We start from the raw sequence: 23484 nt of genomic DNA, 5'->3' as shown, positions 1-23484 counted from the left end.
AGGTGTGTATTTGGGAAGGGAGAGAGTGGGGGGAAAAGGGGTGGGAGAAAAAGGAAAACTTTGAACGTGGGCAAATACTGCAGAGGTTTGGGATTGGAGGTCTAGGTCACACCGGCATGGGCACAAGGCCAAGATCAGTAGTCCCAGTAGGGGTTGGGGCCCCGAGGGTGTGCACTGGCTACTGTGTGCCAGGCACAACCTGGGGTGCCTAGGCCATGGCTAGGTGGTCTGGCCCGTGCAAGCCTAGAGCTCTTCCACCCCCAGCCCAGAGAGCACCACAGAGGTCTGGGGCGGGGTGGGTGATCAGAGTTGGGCGCCAGGCCAAGTGGGGACCCTGGCTGTGACCTAGCCACTGTGGTGGGGCTTGTTGGCAGGACCACGAGTGGGGTTTGAGCCTAGAGCCCCACTCTGGGAGGCCAAAGAGGTGGGTGGGGTTGGGGAAAAGCCTGCCCAGGGGCTGGAGCTGATAACAGCCCCTAGCTTTGCTCAGGGAGGATACTGAGACTCCTGATGTGTAGAAGCCAGCCTTACTGGGGTGTAGAGCTTGGGGAATGGTGGGGATGGCCAGAGCCCATCACAGCTGCTGGCTCTCCTGGGGGAGGGTAATTACCACTCAGACTTGCCGTGGTGAGGTGGGAAGGGGAAAATCATTGTAAAAGAATTCCTCACTCATCTTGAAAAGTCTCCATAGCAGGATGTAGCAGCAGCTTGCCCCTCTAAAGCTCCTAAACTCTTAAAGAAAGTTGAAAGTTCTTTTGCTCTTCATAAAGGTCACCAAATGTTTTAATTAAATTAGCACTCTGAACCTTGAGATTTTAATGAAGGTAATTTAAAATTACTTAAATAGGTAAAAGAAGAGAGGAAGATCAAGAAAGATAAAGAAAAGGGCCTAATCTAGCTACCCACGTGAATCTTTCAGCAGCACCCACCCCCAGCACAGAAATTCTTTGGCAGAACACCAGAGCCAGAGAGGGAAAAATTTCTGCTTAACCTTTTTATTACCTAGGCAGATGTAGACATATACAGGTAGACATCACCTGTGAAACTCCAGAGGGAAGGGGCTGGTAAACTTCCCTGGCACAGGTCATTTGGAGCAATTTATTTCTGTATAGTGAAGATGCACATATAGATTGTTAATAGTTTCAATAGTTAATGACTCACTAATCTGATCAATGGCAAAGCTAGGTGATCGATAGTGGATAGAGTACCAGATCTGGAGTCAGTAAGACTCACCTTCCTTAAAACTGACCTCAGATACTTCCTAGTTGTGTTACCTGGAGTAAGTCACTTAATCCTGTTTACTTTAGTTTCCTCATCCATCAAATATGCTGGAGAAGGAAATGACAAAACACTCCACAGTATCTTTGCCAACAAAACCCTAAATGGGGTCACAGAGTCAGACATTACTAAAAAGTGACTCAACAATAACAATCAGGGCTCCCCCATCTAGGGTGCTGCCACTGATGCTACTTTTGCTGGTGAATATAAAAGCCTCTTCAGTACATCCTTCTCAACTCCCTCATCAGGATAGCTCCTCTGTTCATTGGTACTTGTCTGGATTCGTCTCCCTTCCTTAGCAAGCTCTATATCTGTATGATTCTGAATCCCTGGTTACTACAGAGAAGATCCATCTCCCAACTCCTGTTGTCCACTTTCATCACTTTCCAGCTTCATATCTTCCTTCCCTTTCTACTATGTTCCTTGGAATTTTATTTCTAAAACTGACAAACTTTCCTTTACTTTAGAGTTTTTCTTCTCATGCTCCTTCCATTTTCTGGTGCTTACTGAAACCAGGCTCTCCCAAGAGGATGCTTTATTCTTGATTATCCTTTCCAGTACTGGTCATCTTTCATACTCCCCAATGGAGTGGTCCTGGAGGGGGAGTTGGAGTATCCCACTACCCCCTGTAAACTCTCACCAACCTCTCCTTCACTGAAGTTAATTGTATCCAGAGATTTCACCTAATTCAGATACTGGGGGTTTTTGTCTATTGTGAAGATTGGATTTGGCTCTCCCTTGATTATAACAATGAAGGTACTTAGCTCTTCCTTGATTGTGAAGATTAGATTGTAATCATTTGTCTATTTTTTAGATTTAATCCCCCAAAATGCAAACAGTACTTAAAGTTGAATGGGAAGATCTTCCCATGTTAGATCTAATCACCAAAAGTGTAAATATCTCACTTAATCATGAAATGGGAGTGTGTGATAGTGAGTAATGAATTAAAATCCACTAACTTCCTCCTGGGCAATCCTAGAGCAGAGTGTCTGCTGTGATTGGTAGATGTGGAATTAGGGGAGGTGACGCAAGAAAAAAGATCTTTAAAAGAAAGAGACAAGGGCCTGAATGGGGTTCTTCTCGGATTTTGAAAGAGACATATTTAGAGTAAGAAGCAGTTCTACTGGAGTTGAGGTTGATAAAGAAACTGCTGATTGAACTGACATGTGGTGAGTGTAAAGACTGACTTCTTTTCCTTGGCTCTGGAGGCATTAGCCTCCAGAAAAGGCCCATCATCTTGAGACTCCTTTCCCCTGGATGGGGCCTTTGAATTCCTACCTGGGTCAGAGGAAGCCAAAGCGCTCTCTCTCTCTCTCTCTCTCTCTCTCTCTCTCTCTCTCTCTCTCTCTCTCTCTCTCTCTCTCTCTCTCTCTCTCTCTTTCTCTCTCTCTCTTTCTCTCTCTCTCTCTCTCTCTCTCTCTCTCTCTCTCTCTCTCTCTCTCTCTCTCTCTCTCTCTCTCCTTTTCTTCTCTTTCTCTCTTCCTTAATATTTTCTCTCTATTGTAAAAATAAACTACCATAAATTCCATTTTGACTTTAGTAATTAATTTTGGGATTTAGTAATTAAATCCCTGGCAACCAATTAAATATATTCAGTCCAACCATAAATTCAACACTACTGTCCCATGCTCCTTCCCTTCTCAAGTAGTTCAATTCCTGCTCTGTCTTCCTCATCATTCCAACTCTTACCTATACTAGGAGACTTCAATGTATGTGCTGATATTTCCTCATAAACTCTAACCTCCCAGATCCTCAGATTTCTCAACTTTCATAATCTATTCCTCTCTTCAGTTTTACGTGGCATGGTCAAAACTTTGATCTTGTCAACAGTCATAAATGCTTTACTACTTTGATTCCTTTATTAGATCACAATTTCATATTATTCCATCTTCCTTCATGTCTTCCTCCTCCCAAACCCATTATTTATTCTTACTATAACCTGCTGTGTCTCACCTTTTGGTATTTTGCAAACCATTCTCCTCCCCTCCCCCATGCTGTGATAACATTCTCATATCTTCCTTATTTTGACACTTTAGTGAACCAGTTAAATTCTATACTATCTTCCACTTATGAATCCTTTGATTCCTTGTCCCATGGCTGCATCAATTTTGCTAAACCCAAGCCCTGGATTATTTCCATGGTACACTACCTCCTCTTCTAATCACAGTAGAAGTGGGGAAAGTATCACAACTGTGGTATATGTTTACTTTGTTAATTTATGTTATTTCAAATGGTGTTAAATTTATTGTGGTTGGACTTGACTATTTACATTGGTAGTCACCAGGGGTTTAATTTTTAATCCCAAAATGAATTTACTAAAGTAGAATGGAATTTATGATAGTTTATTTACAATAGAGAGAATATATTGAGTAAGATATAAAAGGGGAGAGAGAAAGCTCTGGCTTCCTCAGAACCAGGTAGAAATTCTTACCCCAGCCAGGGGAAAGGAGTCTAAAGACCATGGGTCTTTCTCTGAGTTTCACATCTCCAGAAAGGTCAAGAAAACTAAGTCAGCCTTAATAGTCATCACGGTGACCATCTAAAAGGAAAGCAGTCTGAGGTCTCTTGTATGAGCTCCTCCAGGAAGTCTGAGTGTCTGTCTTCCAGTCTCTCCTCCCAGTGACTCTTCTTCATTCTTCATTGATCTTGTATGCCTCTGTTTCCTCTATTTAAATATCTTTTTCTCTTGTGTTACCTCCCCTAAATTTTAGGCCTACCAAATCACAGCAGATGCTCCTCTCCAGGACTGCCCAATCTTTCACATGTGGGTCACAGACCTCCCACTCAATGCAGGAAATGGGTGTTCACACCTTTTTATGGTTAGTTCACATCTTCTTGTGGTTAAAATGGGTAGATCTACTTTAAATACCGAGTTAATACTTTGGGGGATTAAAATCTAAATAGACCAGGGATTACAATTTAAGCTTCCCAATAAAGGAAGAGCTAAGTACCTTCATTGTTACAATCAGGAGATAGCCAAATCCAATCTTCACAATGGTCTTTCTCAGAAATACAACAATCCTTCTGTTATACCCTAATTTATTTATTTTAGAAACCTTACCTCCCATTTTTGAATCAGTACTGTGGATTGGTTCTAAGGCAGAAGAGTGTTAAGGACTAAGCAATGGGAGTTAAGTGACTTGCCCAAGATCACACAGCCAGGAAGTAAGTATCTGAAGCCAGATTCCTAATTTTAGTCTCTCTCCTGAACTCTATTCCTGCATCACCAATTGAACTTTTCTGTGTCTGGTAAGCAACTCAAATTAAACAAGTCTGAAACAATTCATTATCCTTTCATCCCAAATCCACAATTCTTCCAAAATCCCCTACTACTTTTGAGGGTATCACCATGCTTCCAGTTACTCAGGTTCACAACCTTGGTGGCATCTTTGACTTCTGTTCTCACTCACACTTAGATATCCAGTTGCTATTATTTCATGTGTCATTGTTTCTTTTCCCACAAATCTCTTATTATATATCACTGTCTCTATATTTACACAGCCATCACTTTAACTCAGGCTCTTACCACCTCTTACATATATCATTTCAATACTCTCCTATTTGATCTTCCTGCTCTAGAATTTTTAACACTGATGTCCATCCTCCACACAGTTCCCAAAGCAATTTTCTTAATGTACAGATCTGATCATGTTAGATGAGATAATATTCATAAGGTATCTAGCACATAATAGGCACTTAATAGATGTTTGTCTTCTCTGCCCTCTCCCAATAAACTCTAATGGCGCACTATTGCCTCCAGAATCCAATATAAATTTTTCTGTTTTAGTCTTCTCTCTCTTCACACTCCGGTCCCTTCCTGCATTTCTGATCTTCCTATGTATTACTCACTTTATATGTATCTCTATTCTCACTCTCTTTGGTTACACTAAACTGGTCTACTGGCTATTCCACACACAAAGACTACCATCTCCTCTCTGGCTGTTCCCCATGCCTAGAACACACTCTTTTCACATTTCTGCCTCTTAGAATTCTTCATTTCCTTGAAGTTTGAGTCAAACACCAACTCCTCTATGAAGTGCTTCCTGGTTTCCTAATTTACTAATACCCTCCTTCTTAAAATTATCATGTCATCCTGGAACCAAGATAGTGGAATAAAGATAGGAATCACTGAATCTTTCTGAAAATCCCCTCAACCAACCTTAAAATAAATCTTTGAAATAAAAATTAGAGTGACAAAACCAACAAAGGGAATTTTTTCCTGAAGAAGCCAACTTGGAAGGTAGAGGGAGAAGTTCACTTTCACTGAGGGGAGCCCAATCTACAACAAGGTTGTGCCAACAGCACAGACCAGTACTGAGACCTCAAAACCCTGCCTAAGCTAACAGCTGAGCACACCCTCCACATGTTCACCCTCGGAAGTTCCAAGCCCCAGTGTAGCCCCTAGTGCACCTGGTTGGTACAAGCCAATGGTAAGTAAGTGCCTTGTTGAGGCCCTGAGTGACAACACAAACCTGTGGTGAGCCCTAAGCCCCAGTGGTATGCCTGGCCTTCAAAACCAACAGCAGCCCCTAAGGGAGACTGAATCAGCCATGGGAGGCAGCTTCAAGAGCTCTCAGTCCACAAGCCATCATCATTTCACCTTGGAAGAACTGAAACTTGCAGACATGCAGAACTGATCTGAAGGTAGTAGCAAGAAAATACTGAAGTTTAAGAGAGGTGCCCTGTCTACGCTGGAATAGAGCCTACCTTTAAGATAAAAAGTCAAGAAAAAGACTGGGAAAATGAGGAAATATTAAAAAAAATATCTAACCATAGAACACTATTATGGAGATAAGGTAGACCAAGGTACAAATTCAGAAGGTGACACTGAAATAAAAGCAGCTACATGCAAAACTTCAAAAATAAAAGTGGGAATTGGTCTCAGGCTCTGAAAGAGCTCAAAAAAGGATTTAAAAAATCAAGTAATCGAGACAAAGGCAAAATGAGGAAAATAAATGAAAGTGATGCAAAAGACCTTTAACACCTTTAAAAGCAGAATTGGCCAAATAGTAAAGGAAGTACAAAAACCTAGTGAAGAAAAGAACTCCTTCAAAAGTAGAATTCACCAAATGAAATAGAAGATTCAAAAGTTCACTGAAGAAAATAATTTCTTAAAATTTAGAATTGGGCAAGTGGAAGTCAATAAGTTCATGAGCCATCAAGAAACAGTAAAATAAACTCAAAAGAATGAAAAATAGAAGAAAATATGAAATATTTTGTTTAAAAAGCAACTGAACTTGAAAATAGATTCAGAAAAGAATTTTTAAATTATTGGACTTCCTGAAAACCATGACAAATTTTTAAAAAGTCATATTAAAAGAAATTATCAAAGAAAATTGCATGGATATTCTTTTTTTTTTTAAATAAATTTCCTTTTTTCAATCACATATAGAAACAATTTTTGACAATTGTTTTCTGACATTTTGTGACCCAGATTCTCTCCCTCCATCCCTCTTCTCCCTTAATGATTGCCCTGATATGTTTTTTTTAAACCCTTACCTTCCATCTTGGAGTCAATACTGTGTATTGGCACCAAAGCAGAAGAGTGGTAAGGGCTAGGTAATGGGGGTTAAGTGACTCGCCCAGGGTTACACAGCAAGGAAGTGTCTGAGGCCATATTTGAACCTAGGACCTTCCATCTCTAGGCCTGATGCTCAATTCACTGAGCCACCCAGCTGCCCACACTAATATTCTTGAACCAGAGAATATTTTACTACTGAAATTGAAAGAATCTAGATATTACCTCCTAAAGGAGACCTCCAAAGGAAAGATCTCCTAGTAATAATATAGTCTAGTTCCAGAGCTCCTAATCCAAAGAGAAGATACTGTAAGTATCCAGAATAAAATAACTTAAATATCATGGAACCACAGTCAGTATTATACAGGATTTAGCAGCCTTTCATTAAAGCATAGGAAGACTTAGAATATAATATTCCAGAAAGTAAAAGGAATAGGTTTAAAACCAAGAATCATGTACCCAGAAATATTTAGTGTATCCTATTGGGAGGGGAAGGGATGGCCATTTAATAAAATAGAGGATTTCTGAGCATTCCTGATCAGAAAAGTAGACTGAATAGAAAATTTGATGTCTAAATATAGGACTTGAAAGAAGTATAAAAAGTCAAATGGGAAAGAAAAAACTTGAGACTCAGTAAGATCAAACTTTACATTACTATATGGAATGGTGAGATTTATAACTCTTTAAGAATTTCATCATAATTAAGACAGTTTGAAGGGATATATATATAGATAGAGGGTGTGAGAATGAGTTGACTATGATGACATGATATCCCCCCCACCAAAAAAAAAATCAAAGGGTGAAAAAGAATCTTGTCCTGAGAGAAGAGTTAAAGCAGAGATAGAATGGGGTAAGTTATCTCACCTTAAGAGGTGCAAAAGCACTAATAAAGTAGAGGGAAGGATGAGGGTGATGACGGACAATGCTTAAACCATCCTCTCACTTGAAATGGCTCAGAAAGAGAAAAATATCCATACTCATGTAGACATAGGAATCTAGGTTACCCTATAGCAAAGTAGGAGAGGAATAAGAAAGGGTGGTGGCTAATAGAAGGGTGTGTGATTTAGGGGATGCAGGGGTTAGAAGTAAACTTGTGAGGAAGGACAGAGTGAAAAGAGAGAGATAGAAAAGGGTAAAACAGGATAGAGGAGAATATACATTATAAGATGTAAAATGAATTATTTTGATTATATTAAATTTTAAAGGTTTTGCACGAACAAAATCAATGCAACCAAAATTGGAAGGGAAAGAACAAACTGGGGAAAAAAATTACAACAAATTTCTCTCAAAAAGGCCTCAGTTCTTAAATATATAGAAAACTGAGTCAATTTTATCAGCATACAAGTCATTTCCCATTTGACAAATGGTCACAGTATATAAAGAGGCAGTTTTCAGATGAAGAAATCAAAGCAAAGAAAATTGCAAATGAAACAACACTGAAGTACTACCTCACATATATTAGATTGGCTAATATGACAATAAAGGAAAATGAGGGAATGAGGCAAAATTGGTATTCCAGTGCACTGTTGGTGGAGTTGTGGATTGGTCCAACTATTCTTGAGGGCAATTTGGAAATGTGCCAAAAGGACTATAAAACTGCACATACCCTTTGATCCAGTAATACCATTACTAGGTCTTTACACCAGAGATCAGAAAATAAAAAGGGAAAAGGGCCCATTTGTACAAAAGATTTATAGTGGCTCCTTTTGGTGTTGGCAAATAATTGGAAATTGAGGGGATATTCATCAACTGGGGAGTGGCTGAACAAACTATAGTATGTGATACTATTGCTACTATAAGAAATATTGAGCAGGCTTATCTCAGGAAAAACTGGAAAGACCTACATGAATTGATGCAGAGTGAAATGAGCAGAACCAGGAGAACATTAGACAAATAATAGCAATATTGTATGATGATCAGCTGTGAAAGATTTAGCTATTTTGAGCAATACAATGATCCAAGGCAATTTTGAAGGACTTAAGACAAAAGAATGCTGGTAACATCTGTAAGAGGGAAAATTATGAGACTGGTCATAAATGAATACTTTTATTAATCAAAAGTAATAGGGGGAAAAGATGGAAAAATAGGAGAGAGATACACTTGCTCCATTTAGCTTGCTATTCTGTGGCCACCATTAGGGCCCCCTTGTCATACTCATTGGGAAGTCTAGCCAGTCACAAAATCAGAAGAGAATAGAAACAAGTCAGCTCTTGCCTCAGTTTATCAATTCTTTCCTCTGCCCACCAATTCTCACACACCACTCCTCAGGAACCAATTGTGGCTTTGTATTTTCCCTGGGCCTCCCAGGGGGAGGGGTGTGTGTGGCAGTCCAGGGGGTAGTGCAGAAGATATCGCCCTGTCCCCTGTCTCATGATCTTTTGACTCTATTGCTGCCATTCTATTCTTGTCTCTAGGGCAGGTAGTTGACAGGAGATGACATCACCCTCTCAACACCAGGAAAAAAGAGAGGGTAAATTTTCCCCATGAACATCCAGAGAACAAACTGAAGGAGAACAAATGCAGAGCAAAGTACACTCTTTTTTCACTTTGTATTGGATTTTGGTTTTATATGTGTATTCTCTAACAACATGATCAATATGGAAATATGTTTTCGAAAATCATATCTATATAACCCAGAGTAAATTGCTTACCTTTTCAGGGAGAGGGAAGGAAAGGAGGTATTTTGCATATTAAAATTTCAGAAAACATGTAAAAGATTGTTATAAAAAAGATGTTATTCCCAGGTAATTGGAAAACAAAACATTAAATTAAAAAAGAAATAAAACGTGTTTTCATTTTGTATGTATACATTTATATGTGTTCATACTGTCTCCTACACTGAATGTAAGCTCCTTGAGGAAAGGAATTGTTTGACTTTTGTCTCTGCATCTCCAGAGTTCAGCAGAATCCCTGGCACATAGTATGAACTGAATAAATGCTCGATGACTGATTTTTTAAAATTGTGCTCTCATTTATCAATGCATGGTCTCAGGTCTCATCCGGGTTACAGAAATCAACAGGATACTCCTGAATGGCCAGAAGGGTGTGTATTAACCCTTTTATCCAGGTCCTCACTCAATTTTTCTGAAACTTTTCAGTGCATCTTTTTGTTCATTTCAGATCATACCCACAAGGGGACAATGTAGGTTCCTATGGTTAAGCATTAGTAGCTTCTTTACCAAAGACCTTATCTGTAAGTCCTCATGGTCTGGAGACTTGTTCAACAACCTGGTTTCTCTTTGGTAAAACAAGGAGGCAGGATAATTTCCTCCATCTCTGATGTTTTTCACCCAAGAATTTTAAGAGAACAAAGTAGGTAACTTAAAGTATTTTCATACTTATTCCTAAATGTTGGTTTATTATCTATTAGCCATGATATCTTTTTTTTATGAACAATTTATTTATTTTTTAAATTATATTTTATTTGATCATTTCCAAGCATTATTCATTAAAGACATAGATCATTTTCTTTTTCTCCCCTCCACCCCCCCCACCCCCCAGAGCCGACGCGTAAATCCACTGGGCATTACATGTTTTCTTGATTTGAACCTATTGCTATGTTGATAATATTTGCATTAGAGTGTTCATTTAGAGTCTCTCCTCTGTCATGTCCCCTCAACCGCTGTATTCAGGCAGTTGCTTTTCCTCGGTGTTTCCACTCCCATAGTTTATCCTTTGCTGATGAATAGTGTTTTTTTCTCCTAGATCCCTGCAAATTGTTCAGGGACATTACACTGCCACTAATGGAGAAGTCCATTACGTTCGATTATACCACAGTGTATTAGTCTCTGTGTACAATGTTCTCCTGGTTCTGCTCCTCTCACTCTGCATCACTTCCTGGAGGTCGTTCCAGTCTCCATGGAATTCCTCCACTTTATTATTCCTTTTAGCACAATAGTATTCCATCACCAACATATACCACAATTTGCTCAGCCATTCCCCAATTGATGGGCATCCCCTCGTTTTCCAGTTTTTGGCCACCACAAAGAGCGCAGCTATGAATATTTTTGTACAAGTCTTTTTGTCCATTATCTCTTTGGGGTACGAACCCAGCAGTGCTATGGCTGGATCAAAGGGTAGATATTCTTTTGTCGCCCTTTGGGCATAGTTCCAAATTGCCCTCCAGAATGGTTGGATCAGTTCACAACTCCACCAGCAATGAATTAATGTCCCTACTTTGCCACATCCCCTCCAGCATTCATTACTTTCCTTTGCTGTTATGTTAGCCAATCTGCTAGGTGTGAGGTGATACCTCAGAGATGTTTTGATTTGCATCTCTCTGATTATAAGAGATTTAGAACACTTCTTCATGTGCTTGTTAATAGTTTTGATTTCTTTATCTGAGAACTGCCTATCCATGTCCCTTGCCCATTTATCAATTGGAGAATGGCTTGATTTTTTGTACAATTGATTTAGCTCTTTATAAATATGAGTAATTAAACCTTTGTCAGAGGTTTCTATGAAGATTTTTTCCCAATTTGTTGTTTCCCTTCTGATTTTAGTTACATTGGTTTTGTTTGTACAAAAGCTTTTTAGTTTGATGTAGTCAAAATTATTTATTTTACATTTTGTGATTCTTTCTATGTCTTGCTTGGTTTTAAAGCCTTTCCCCTCCCAAAGGTCTGACATGTATACTATTCTGTGTTTACCCAATTTACTTATGGTTTCCTTCTTTATGTTTAAGTCACTCACCCATTTTGAATTTATCTTGGTGTAGGGTGTGAGGTGTTGTTCTATTCCTAGTCTCTCCCACACTGTCTTCCAATTTTCCCAGCAGTTTTTATCGAATAGTGGATTTTTGTCCCAAAAGCTAGGATCTTTGGGTTTATCGTATATTGTCTTGCTGAGGTTGCTTTCCCCCAGTCTATTCCACTGATCTTCCTTTCTGTTTCTTAGCCAGTACCAAATTGTTTTGATGACTGCTGCTTTGTAATATAGTTTAAGGTCAGGGACTGCAAGGCCCCCATCATATGTGTTTTTTTTTCATTATTTCCCTGGATATCCTTGATCTTTTGTTCTTCCAAATGAACTTTGTTATGGTTTTTTCTAAATCAGTGAAGAAGTATTTTGGTAGTTCAATGGGTATGGCACTAAATAGATAAATAAGTTTGGGTAGGATGGTCATTTTTATTATATTGGCTCGTCCTATCCATGAGCAGTTAATGTTTTTCCAATTGCTCAAGTCTAGTTTTAGTTGTGTGGAGAGTGTTTTGTAGTTGTATTCATATAGTTCCTGTGTTTGTCTCAGGAGGTAGATTCCTAGGTATTTTATTTTGTCTAAGGTGATTTTGAATGGGATTTCTCTTTCTAGTTTTTGCTGCTGAGCTGTGTTGGAGATATATAGAAAAGCTGATGATTTATGTGGGTTTATTTTGTATCCTGCAACTTTGCTAAAGTTGTTGATTATTTCAATTAGCTTTTTGGTTGAATCTCTAGGGATTCTTTAAGTAGACCATCATGTCATCTGCAAAGAGTGATAACTTGGTCTCCTCCTTGCCTATTTTGATGCCTTCAATTTCTTTTTCTTCTCTAATTGCTACTGCTAGTGTTTCTAGTACAATGTCAAATAGTAGAGGTGATAATGGGCATCCTTGTTTCACTCCTGATCTTATGGGAATGAATCTAGTTTATCCCCATTGCAGATGATATTAGCTGATGGTTTTAGATATATACTGTTTATTATTTTTAGGAATGACCCTTCTATTCCTATGCTTTCTAGTGTTTTTAATAGGAATGGGTGTTGTATTTTATCAAATGCTTTTTCTGCGTCTATTGAGATAATCATGTGGTTCTTGCTGGTTTGCTTGTTGATGTGGTCAATTATGTGGATGGTTTTCCTAATGTTGAACCAGCCCTGCATCACTGGTATACATCCTACTTGATCATGGTGAATGATCCTTCTGATCACTTGCTGGAGTCTTTTTGCTAGTATCCTATTTAAGATTTTTGCATCTATATTCATTAGGGAGATTGGCCTATAGTTTTCTTTCTCTGTTTTTGACCTGCCTGGCTTTGGAATCAGTACCATGTTTGTGTCATAAAAGGAGTTTGGTAGAACTCCCTCTTTGCTTATTATGTCAAATAGTTTGTATAGTATTGGGATTAACTGTTCTCTGAATGTTTGATAGAATTCACTGGTGAATCCATCAGGCCCTGGGGATTTTTTCTTAGGAAGTTCTTTGATGGCCTGTTGGATTTCATTTTCTGATATGGGATTATTTAAGAATTCTATTTCCTCTTCTGTTAGTCTAGGCAGTTTGTATTTTTGTATATATTCATCCATATCTCCTAAATTGGTGTATTTATTGCCATATAATTGGGCAAAGTAATTTCTAATGATTGCCTTAATTTCCTCTTCATTGGAGGTGCTGTCCCCCTTTTCATCTTTAATGCTGTTAATTTGCTTTACTTCCTTCCTTTTTTAAATTAGATTGACCAGTACTTTGTCTATTTTGTTTGTTTTTTCAAAGTACCAGCTTTTTGTCTTATTTATTAAATCAATAGTTCTATCACTTTCGATTTTATTAATTTCTCCCTTAATTTTTAGGATTTCTAGTTTGGTTTTCTGCTGGGGGGTTTTAATTTGATCGCTTTTGAGTTTTTTCATTTGCATTTCCAATTGATTGATCTCTGCTCTCCCTAGTTTGTTAATATAAGCATTCAGGGATATGAATTTACCTCTGATAATTGTTTCTATGATTTCTTCTCTAACTAACCGATTTTGGAATATCATATTATTTAATTTCCAATTGGTTTTAGATTTGGTTTTCCATGTACCATTACTAATCATTATTTTTATTGCCTTGTGATCTGAGAAGGCTGCATTCATTATTTCTGCTTTTCTGCATTTGTGTGCTATGTTTCTGTGACCTAATGTATGGTCAATTTTTGTGAATGTGCCATGTGGTGCTGAGAAGAAGGTGTATTCCTTTTTATCCCTATTTATTTTTCTCCATATGTCTATTAATTCTAATTTTTCTAAGATTTCATTCACTTCTTTTACCTCTTTCCTATTTATTTTTTGATTTGATTTATCTAAATTTGATAATGGTTGGTTTAAGTCTCCCACTAATATGGTTTTACTGTCTATTTCTTCCTTCAATTCTCCTAGTTCCTCCATTAGAAATTTGGGTGCTATATTATTTGGTGCATACATGTTGATTAATGATATTTCCTCATTGTCTAAAGTCCCTTTTAACAAAATATAATTACCTTCCCTATCCCTTTTGATCAGGTCTATTTTTGCTTTGGCTTTATCAGATATCATGATTACCACTCCTGCCTTCTTTCTGTCAGTTGAGGCCCAGAAGGTCTTACTCCATCCTTTAATTCTGACCTTGTGGGGGTCAACCCGCCTCATGTGTGTTTCTTGAAGACAACATATGGTAGGGTTTTGGATTCTAATCCATTCTGCTATTCGTCTACGTTTTATGGGTGAGTTCATCCCATTTAGCCATGATATCTTAACTCTTAAATATATGTTGACTTGCCATTGTGAGTATGGAGTTAAGGTCATTATTAATTGAAGATGTTTGTCATAGTACATTATTAACTGACTGATTTTCTTTGTAGAGGGCCAAGCAACCTAATGAGCTAACTGCTGAGAAACAGCTCCGTAGAATTCGACAGAATGCTTTTAAGAAAGAGATGATTGAAGCTACCATTAAAGATCATGAAAAGTTTTGCTTGAATTCTCAGTGGGATGTGCACATAGACAAAAAATATATCAACAAACTTGTACAGAGAAAAGTGGAAGATGCTATGCAAGGATTTTTGATAAATGTTGAAGAAAGAAGAAAAAGGTAATTTCCTAAATTTGTGGGGATATACTGTGTGTTAAAACCCACAATTAACAGCCTAAAGGGGAAATAAAATTCCTTAATTTTTCTGCTAAACAGTTATGCAACAATACTGCAGAATAAAGATCATGGTTTGGAAATCAAATCTCACAAAATCAATTATTGTCTCTGGCTACCAATTTCAACCATGATACCATGTTTTATATCAGTTCTCTTTCCAGGTTGTGAACAAAATTATTTTAACTAATTAACACCTATTTTAATGCTTTTGCTAAATATTCATTTTAGATTTTAACTTGTTAATCAAATAAACTATCAGCCTGATCATAAATGATCATTTCAAGCTGTTCTGAAACATGAAATTATAGAAGACATTTTAAAAGTTTTATCGGTGCCTTTTGGTTTTTTATACTTCAGCATTCCAATGTATAGCCTTCTTCCTTTGTTTCTTTATGACCATGGAAAGCAGTTAAGTAAAATGATATCTAAAGTGTAGGAAGCATTCAACATCTGTGATCTCCTTTTTCTTCACCAAGGGTAGAAGAAGCACATGGTGCTGCCTTTATGTTGTTTTCTTTTATATTATTATAATCATTCAGTACATTGTGCTTCTGATTCCATATTTTCCCTCAGTATTAGTTCACATAGATCTTTTCATGTATCTTTGAATTCTTCATTTTTAAAACTTTTATGACATAATCATATAGTCCATTTATTTATATACTGCAATTTGTCCAGCCATCCCCCAAATGATACATCCTTTCTTGATTTCCAATTTGGAGCTAACAAAAAAGTGCTGCTTTAGGTATTTTTGTTATATATAAGATCTTTCTCTCTTTGAGAGAATGGAATCACTAGGTCAAAACATAATAAAGAATTTAGTGACTGTTCTTGTATAACTTCAGATTGTTTGTGGAAGACTAGCTCTTAAGGCATCTTTCATGAATCAATTAAATTCAGGAGATCTTTGTTATTAATTCACTATGTCTATCTCAGACACTTACTAGCTATGTGACCCTGGGCAAGTCATTGAACCCCGTTGGCCTCAGTTTCCCATTTGTTAAATGAGTTAAAGAAGAAAATGGCAAAGTGCTACAGTATCTTTGTCAAAAAACTCACAAAGTCACAAAAAAAATCAGACATGATTGAAACGATTAAACAGCAACAACTTTTTAAGAAAGGCAATGTGGCATATAGTTTGAATGAAATGATGAATATTTCCCTTTTCTATTTACAAAATGTAAGACAAGACATAACTTTAAAAACAGATGACAAGTAATAAGCCAGTGGGCTGCTGCTCTTTGCTACAACAATTTTGATTGCCATCTTTTTTTTATTTGTTTCAGGCTTCGGGAGCTCTTGGAAGCTGAAGAAAATCAATATTTGATGGAAATTCAAGCAGATGAAGTCACAAAAACTATTCAATGTGGTCAGATTTTGCAGAAAATTCAAAAATTAAAAGAAGAAAGAGAAAAAGAGAGACAGAACTTTGTTGCAAAAAAACGAGACCAACAATTCAGGTAACATAGCCCAGGAAGATGTGTATAAAGTATGAAATTGATAAGCAAAAAGAACTTGTGAAGGCTCCTTTTAAAGTAAATGATGTTTGAGGGTAGCTGGGTGGCTCAGTGGAATGAGAGCCAGGCCTAGAGATTGAAGGTCCTGGGTTCAAATCAGATCCTCAGACACTTCCTAACTGTGTGGCTTTACAATCAATATTTACTATCATTTCTTTTTTTTTTTTTAACCCTTACCTTCCATCTTGGAGTCAATACTGTGTATTGGCTCAAAGGTGGGAGGTGGAAGAGTGGTAAGGGCTAGGCAATGGGGGTGTGACAAGTCTCTTCCACACACATTCTTTCAATACACAGTATTGACTCCAAGATGGAAGGTAAGGGTTTAAAAAAAAAAGAAATGATAGTAAATATTGATTCTAAAGCCACACAGTTAGGAAGTGTCTGAGGATCTGATTTGAACCCAGGACCTTCCATCTCTAGGCCTGGCTCTCAATCCTCTGAGCTACCCAGCTGCCCCCACTACCATTTCTAAGACAGAAGTAAGGGTTTAAAGAAATAATACATGTATGCCAGTTGTATTTATAAGTCCATACATAGAATTGCCATAATTCTGTAGAAATAAATGAGCTGCTCAAGTTAAAGATAGAAGTTTTCTGGTACAACACGGGTTTGAAAGAGTAAGATATTTTCACATCAGTGTGCTCAAAGTGAAGACTATCAAAATAAGGGCAAAGGCAAAAAAGACAGTGGCCAGGCCAAACTAGACAACATAGTATGAAAGGAGCTTTGGACACTAGATGTGTGACTATGGGCAAACCACTTAACCCTTATGAAGCTCAATTTTCTCATCTATAAAGTAGGGAGAATAATACTTATGGTACCTACCTCACAGGCTCATTGTGAGAAAGAAATTAAATATGTAGACCCCAGAATGCTAAATAAATTTCAGCTACTATTTTTGTCCTTATCATTAGACACATCGGCTATAATAAGAAATATATATATATATATATATATAACATAAATATAATAAGAAAGCAAGGTTCAAATCTTCTCTCAGACACTTCCTAGCTATGTGACCCTGGGGAAGTCACTTAACCCCCATTGCCTAGCCCTTATGGCTTTTCTGCCTTGGAACCAATATACAGTAATGATTCTAAGATGGAATTAGATTAGATTTTTAAAAAGACATTTTTTTATGTCTTTTTACAAGGAAGTACCTGTTGACAGGCAGTTCAGCAGGGGTCAAAAGTTAGATGTCTTGGTAGGTGATTGACATAGGTGTCTGGTCACAAATAGTACTCAGGTCATCTTGAGAGGCAGATGATCAAAGAGACCTAGCAGCAGGGAATTGGTCCTCACTTGCAAGGAGTTCAGATTCAGTCTCCTGGAGGACTGGGGGAAATAGAGGACAAAACTTGGCCCTGAGGGAACTGAGATCTTGGCAGAGAGAATGAGATAGGAACCTAGTCTGAGAAACTGGGGTACAAGCAGAGGGATAGGGCTGGGTCATACAAAACCTATTAATTCATTCAGTTTAATTGGTGACTTTCAAACATACATTAATTTGATACCTGATATCTTTAAATTACTATCTTTCCCTACTTGCTGCTCTGGATTAAATTTAGTCAAAAAAGTATTCATTAAGTGTCTACTGTATGCCAAACATTGTGCAGGGGAGATACAAATTAAAACCCTCAAGAGACAAGGAGAGGCTTTGCCCTCAAGAAACTCTAAGGAGACAAGACGTAAATAGATATGTACAAGTAAACAATTAACAAAAAAAATAGGGAATAAATAAGAAATAATTAGTAGAGGGAAGGCTGTAGGTAGAGATGATGAGGAAAAACATTGCAGGCAGGGGAGACAGCTAGAGAAAATGCTGAAAAAAGAGGTGAAGTGTCTTGTTCACGGATTTGCCAGGAGGCCAGTGTCACTGCATTGAAGAGTCTATTTCTGGGAGTAAATTATAAGAAAGATAGGAGCAGGGCTGTTAAGAAAGGCTTTGAATGCCAAACAGAGAGTTTGTGTTTGATCCTGGAGGTAATAGGGAATCACTGGGGTTTATTGATTAGAGAAGTGGCATTGTAGGCCCGTTTAGGTTTTAGAAAATGCAGTTAGGAAATACATTTTAGGAAAATCACTTTGATGAGTAAATGGAGGATGGATTGGGATGCAGAGAGACTTGAGGCAGGTAGACTCACCAGCAGGCTACTAGAATAGTCCAGACAGGGGCAGCTAGGTGGCTTAGTGGATTAGGAGGTCCTGAATTCAGAAATCTGATCTCACTACTTCCTAGGTGTTTGATCTTGGGCAAATCACTTGACCCCCATTGCCTAGCCATTACCATTCTTCTGCCTTCGAACCAATACATAGTATTGATTCTAAGATAGAAAGAGGAAGGAGAAAGAAAGAAAGAAAGAAAGAAAGAAAGAAAGAAAGAAAGAAAGAAAGAAAGAAAGAAAGAAAGAAAGAAAGAAAGAGAGAGAGAGAGAGAGAGAGAGAGAGAGAGAGAGAGAGAGAGAGAGAAAGAAAGAAAAGAAAGAAAGAAAGAAAGAAAGAAAGAAAGAAAGAAAGAAAGAAAGAAAGAAAGAAAGAAAGAAAGAAAGAAAGAAAGAAAGAAAGAAAGAAAGAGGAAGGAAGGAAGGAAGGAAGGAAGGAAGGAAGGAAGGAAGGAAGGAAGGAAGGAAGGAAGGAAGAGAAAGAAAGAGGAAGGGAAAGAGGAGGAAATAAAGGAAAAAAGGGGAGGGGAAACAGAGAGAGAGAGAGAGAGAGAGAGAGAGAGAGAGAGAGAGAGAGAGAGAGAGAGAGAGAGAGAGAGAGAGAGAGAGAGAGAGAGAGAGAGGAGAAAATAGTTAAGATGTGGATTAACTTTCCCCTGTTACCAAGAAAACCCATCGGATACCAGGTCACAAAGCACTCAGGTACAGTCTCTATCTTCACTATCACTATTTAAACTGCTAGAAAGTCAGCTTCATAGCTTGTTTCTACTTTCTCTTCACCTATTCACTCAACCCACTGTAGTCATCTGCCTTTCCCTATCGCTCTATTGAAACTGTTCTCTACGAAGTGACTCCTGAATTTCCAAATCTGTGTTTGATACATGTTCAATGTATATTAAATATAATATTATTGAATTTGTCTAAAGTCACAGGAGAACCAGCAACAGGCTAAAATGCTAAAGTCCATTCAAATTGTGAATCTCACATATCTCCTAGGGTTAAACCTGCACGTAGGGATCAACACCTCCAGCTATGGGGACTAGAAAGAGAATGGGAAAGAACTGGGCATTACAGGAACTCCACTCAGAACAATTCTGTGAATTAGACTTTAGATGTTGGGAAATGCCTGGTTCTCCACTCCTTCCCTTTCATTCCTCCCTCCAGCCTGGTGCTCTTATTCATTCAACACTGAAAAGAAAATTAAATTCCTTAATATTTGTAAGTGGTCTGAAGGGAACTACAAAGATAAATCAGCCCTGCTTCCCTGAAGAACTTACAATTTCATAAGGGAGATAAGACATAGACATAAATCAGAATAACTGACATTTATATTACGTTTTCAGGTTTGCAAAGCACTGTGCATGCACTGTTGCAGAACAGGCCTATCCAGGTTAGTCTCCTTGTAGCTTAAATTCAAACCTAGAATGAGATGATACACTGGTAGTTTAAAGAACTAGCAAAAAGAGTTTGAATTAGCTGTGGCAGAGGAAGGATATTCAACAAGGCTATACACCGCCGACTCAGCTAAGCACAGATTCCCTACCTCTTGGGTTTCCCATGGAGTCTGCTCTTCAAACACCAGAGAGAAGCTAGAGCTCCTCATGTGGGGCTTTTTTAATTCAACAAATGATGCATCAGTGTTTCTGACCTTCATTCCCCTGAGCAATAAATGCTCAAGAATAGTTTCAGTACTTTTTTTTTTTAAACCCTTACCTTCCATCTTGGAATCAATGCTGTGTATTGGCTCCATGGCAGAAGAGTGGTAAGGGCTAGGCAATGGGGGTCAAGTGACTTGCCCAGGGTCACACAGCTAGGAAGTGACTGAGGCCAGATTCAGTACTTTTTAAGGGAAAGAATTTGTCTAGCCCACATAGCAGGAGACTCTAGCAGCTACTTTGTCTTACCGTATACACTATATCATCTAATCTTTCAACAACCCTGTGGGGTAAGCACTATAGATAGTTTTTTTTAAACCCTAACCTGCCATAGTAACAATTTTTTTTTTCTTAAACCCTTAGTTTCCATCTTAAAATCAATACTGCATATTGGTTTTAAGACAGAAGAGTGGTAAGGGCTAGGCTTGAAGGAATTTGAGATTTGGGATTTCTTGCTTTCCTTCCTTCCTTCCTTCCTTCCTTCCTTCCTTCCTTCCTTCCTTTCAACTTTACCTTCCGTCTTAGAATCATTACTGTGTATTGGTTTCAAGGCAGAAGAAAGTTAAGGGCTAGACAATGAGAGTTAAGTGACTTGCCCAGGGTCACACAGCCAAGAAGTGTCTGAGGCCATATTTGAACCTAGAACTTCCCATCTCTAGACCTGACTCTCAATCCACTGAGTCATCCAGCTGACCCCCATAGTAACAATTCTAAGACAAAGGACAAGGGCTAGTGAAATGGAAACGACTCACCTAGGGTCACACAGTTAGGAGGTATATGAGGCCAGATTTGAATTCAGTTCCTCCTGACTCCAGACATAGCACTCTATTCACTGGGCACCTAGCTGCTCCTGAAGATGTTCATATTTTACAGATGAGGAAATGGAGATCAAGAGATTAAATGTCTTGTCTTATAGATTGTATTTGAGTTAAGATCTGAACTCAGACATTCCTTCCTCCTAATCCCACTCCCTGTCCAGTACACAACAGTACCTCTCATAGACATGATACAAAACAGAACATAATAAGTGCACAAGAGAAACATATACATTTGAGGTAGTTGGAAGAAAAAGAGGAGACAATTTGAAGATAGAGAGGCAAAGGCTAGGGAATGTGAAGAGAACCAGGAGAGTATGGTTCTATGGAAATCAAGGGCAGAGAGAGATGGTTTCAGAGTGGTGTGAAGATGACTAAAAGTGTAAAATGCTATGGAGGTCAGGAAGGATTTGAACTGAGAAAATTCATCAGGGTAAGAGTGACCTTTAAGAGTAATACAGTAGAGTAGCAGTGACAGAAATCCCACTGTAGAGAATAGAGAAGTAAGTGGATCTTGAGGAAATGGAAGAAGGCAACACAGATTGCTTTTCTAGGAGTTTGTCAATAAAGGATAGGATAAAAATGCCCTTTAAGACAAGATGGGATAACAGTGTCACAAGATAGCCAGCTATGAATCACTTCAGCTATAGCTACCCTCTAGATCAGTGATGGTGAGCCTTTTAGTGACTGAGTGCCCAAACTGCACCCTCACACCACATGTGAGCCACCTACTTCCTCCAGACAGGGGAGGGAGGAAGTGCTCCCATTGGGCTGCTGGGCAGAGGGGTGGGTCATGGGAGAAATGACTTCAGGAATGGTGGAGAAGGGGAGGGGAGCACCCCTTCCAGCACAGATGCCATAGGTTCACCTACATGGCTCTAGCTTAATCTTATACTAAAATTATATGCCTGGGACTAGATAAACCTACACAAGAGATCTCTTGATACTCTTGATCTAATTGACCTTTTTCTATTTTTGCTGGGAAATTACTACAGAATTACTTCTCCCTCTTCCACTTCTCCCTGACAAAGACCTGCCTCTGTCACTAGGAAGAGCTGAACTATTCAAATAGCCTTTACCAAGGCTGTAACTACTGCTCCAGCTTAGCTTTGTTTGAGGCATGTTTAGTGTGGGTCTAAGACCACTCTACATATCCAGCAAAAGCATGTGATGGTTACTGGTTCTCTTCCATGTACTTGAGGACATGAATAAATGCATTCATTCACAAAGGACCACTAAGAAGTATCCATAGACATTTATTAAGGACCATTATTAAATATCTATAAACATTCGTTGTTAGTATGCAGAAACAGGAATTTAACAAACCTTGTGCTGTGTGGGGTGAATGATGGTACATACAATACATATCCCTGACCTCAGTAGACAGGGCAACAAAAAGGCACTCATAATACAATGCATGATGTGGTAGAAAAGGATCTTGCATCTGGAGTCAGAGGACCTTAGTTTAAATCTTAGATCTGACTTGAATCATTTCTTTTTTTTTTTCCTCCCTAAAACCCTAATTTATCTTCGAATCAATACTAAGGATTGTCTCTAATGCAGAAAAGTGGTAAGGACTAAGCAATAGGGATTAAGGGACTTGCCCAGGGTCATACAATTAGAAAGTATCTGAGGTCAGGTTTGGACCCAGGATCTCCCATCTCCAGGCCTGACACACTCTCGACTGAACCATCTTGCTGCCCTGACCTGCCTTGACCATCACCCTTAATGGGCAACTAGGTGGATCAGTGGATAGAGAGCCCTGTCTGGGGTGTGAAACGAGTTATGTGATCCTGGGCAAGTCACTTAACCCTCAAGTCCTTGCCACTCTTCTGACTTATGATACTAAGTCTGAAAGTGAAAAGAACAACCACCTACTCAAAAGAATCTTGAACTTGGTGTTAGTGTGGCAAAGGCTCTCTTATATCATCCTTGAGAGAATGGGTACTCATGAGACAGTTTTACAGGCATTACAGCAAGCAAGCACAAGGAATGGAAGCATGCAGGCTCTCTTTTATTAATGCGAAGCAGTCCCTTCTTACCATTAACTGGTTGCTAAGAGTTATAATCTAGTCACAAGAGCCAGCTGATCAGAATGCAATTTATAACCCCAATCATTCACATTAAAGCAAAGCAACTTCCACCTGTTAGATTCTTAAAGGTGGCAGCTAACCTATCATGTGTTCCTCATCATGTCCTGCTTGACATGGATATGGTGAAAAGGAGCTTAAGCTAGGAACATGATTGACTCCATTTTCTTTTCTTCTTCCATTTATTGGGCTTACGAGAGGAGTTCACCATCTTTTAAGGACTCGTACCTCACTGTAAGGAGTATTTTTTGTTTAAAGTGTGGAACACGGGGCAAGTTGCTTAACCCCTCCAAGCCTCAATTTTCTCAGATATAAAATGAAGGGTTTGGACTAGATGGCCCCTAAGGTGCCTTCTAACTCCAAATGTGCGATCCTCTTTTTTGTAGCCTTCATCATCTTATCCTGAGGGCTGACATAGTCATGACTCCATCACTGAAGTAAATGAATCTTAAAAAAGAGATTTGGGATAGTGTACTGCTATATCAGCATTTATTAATGACTAAAGCTTGGGGATTTTTAATACTTTTTTATGAAGCAGAATTTAGTTCATTGATTACTTAGGATTTCAGGGACTCTCTGGGATCTCTTGC

At 38.5% G+C, this 23484-nt stretch overlaps 1 protein-coding gene across 2 annotated transcripts in view; it reads left to right on the top strand.

Moving 5' to 3' along the window:
• The window catches only part of CFAP53 (cilia and flagella associated protein 53), a 59158-nt gene that overhangs the window by 10753 nt on the left and 24921 nt on the right, over positions 1 to 23484 (top strand). For both annotated transcript variants that reach the window (XM_001372813.5, XM_007486669.3), the window contains exons 2-3: positions 14369 to 14598; positions 15942 to 16115. In XM_001372813.5, coding sequence (XP_001372850.2) covers positions 14369 to 14598; positions 15942 to 16115 — 404 coding nt within the window. The remainder of the gene's footprint in view (positions 1 to 14368; positions 14599 to 15941; positions 16116 to 23484) is intronic.

Source organism: Monodelphis domestica, chromosome 3 (assembly GCF_027887165.1).
Source record: "Monodelphis domestica isolate mMonDom1 chromosome 3, mMonDom1.pri, whole genome shotgun sequence".
Classification (NCBI taxonomy): domain Eukaryota; kingdom Metazoa; phylum Chordata; class Mammalia; order Didelphimorphia; family Didelphidae; genus Monodelphis; species Monodelphis domestica.
The sequence above is the reverse complement of the archived record's forward strand: the minus strand, read 5'-3'. Positions and strand labels throughout refer to the sequence as shown.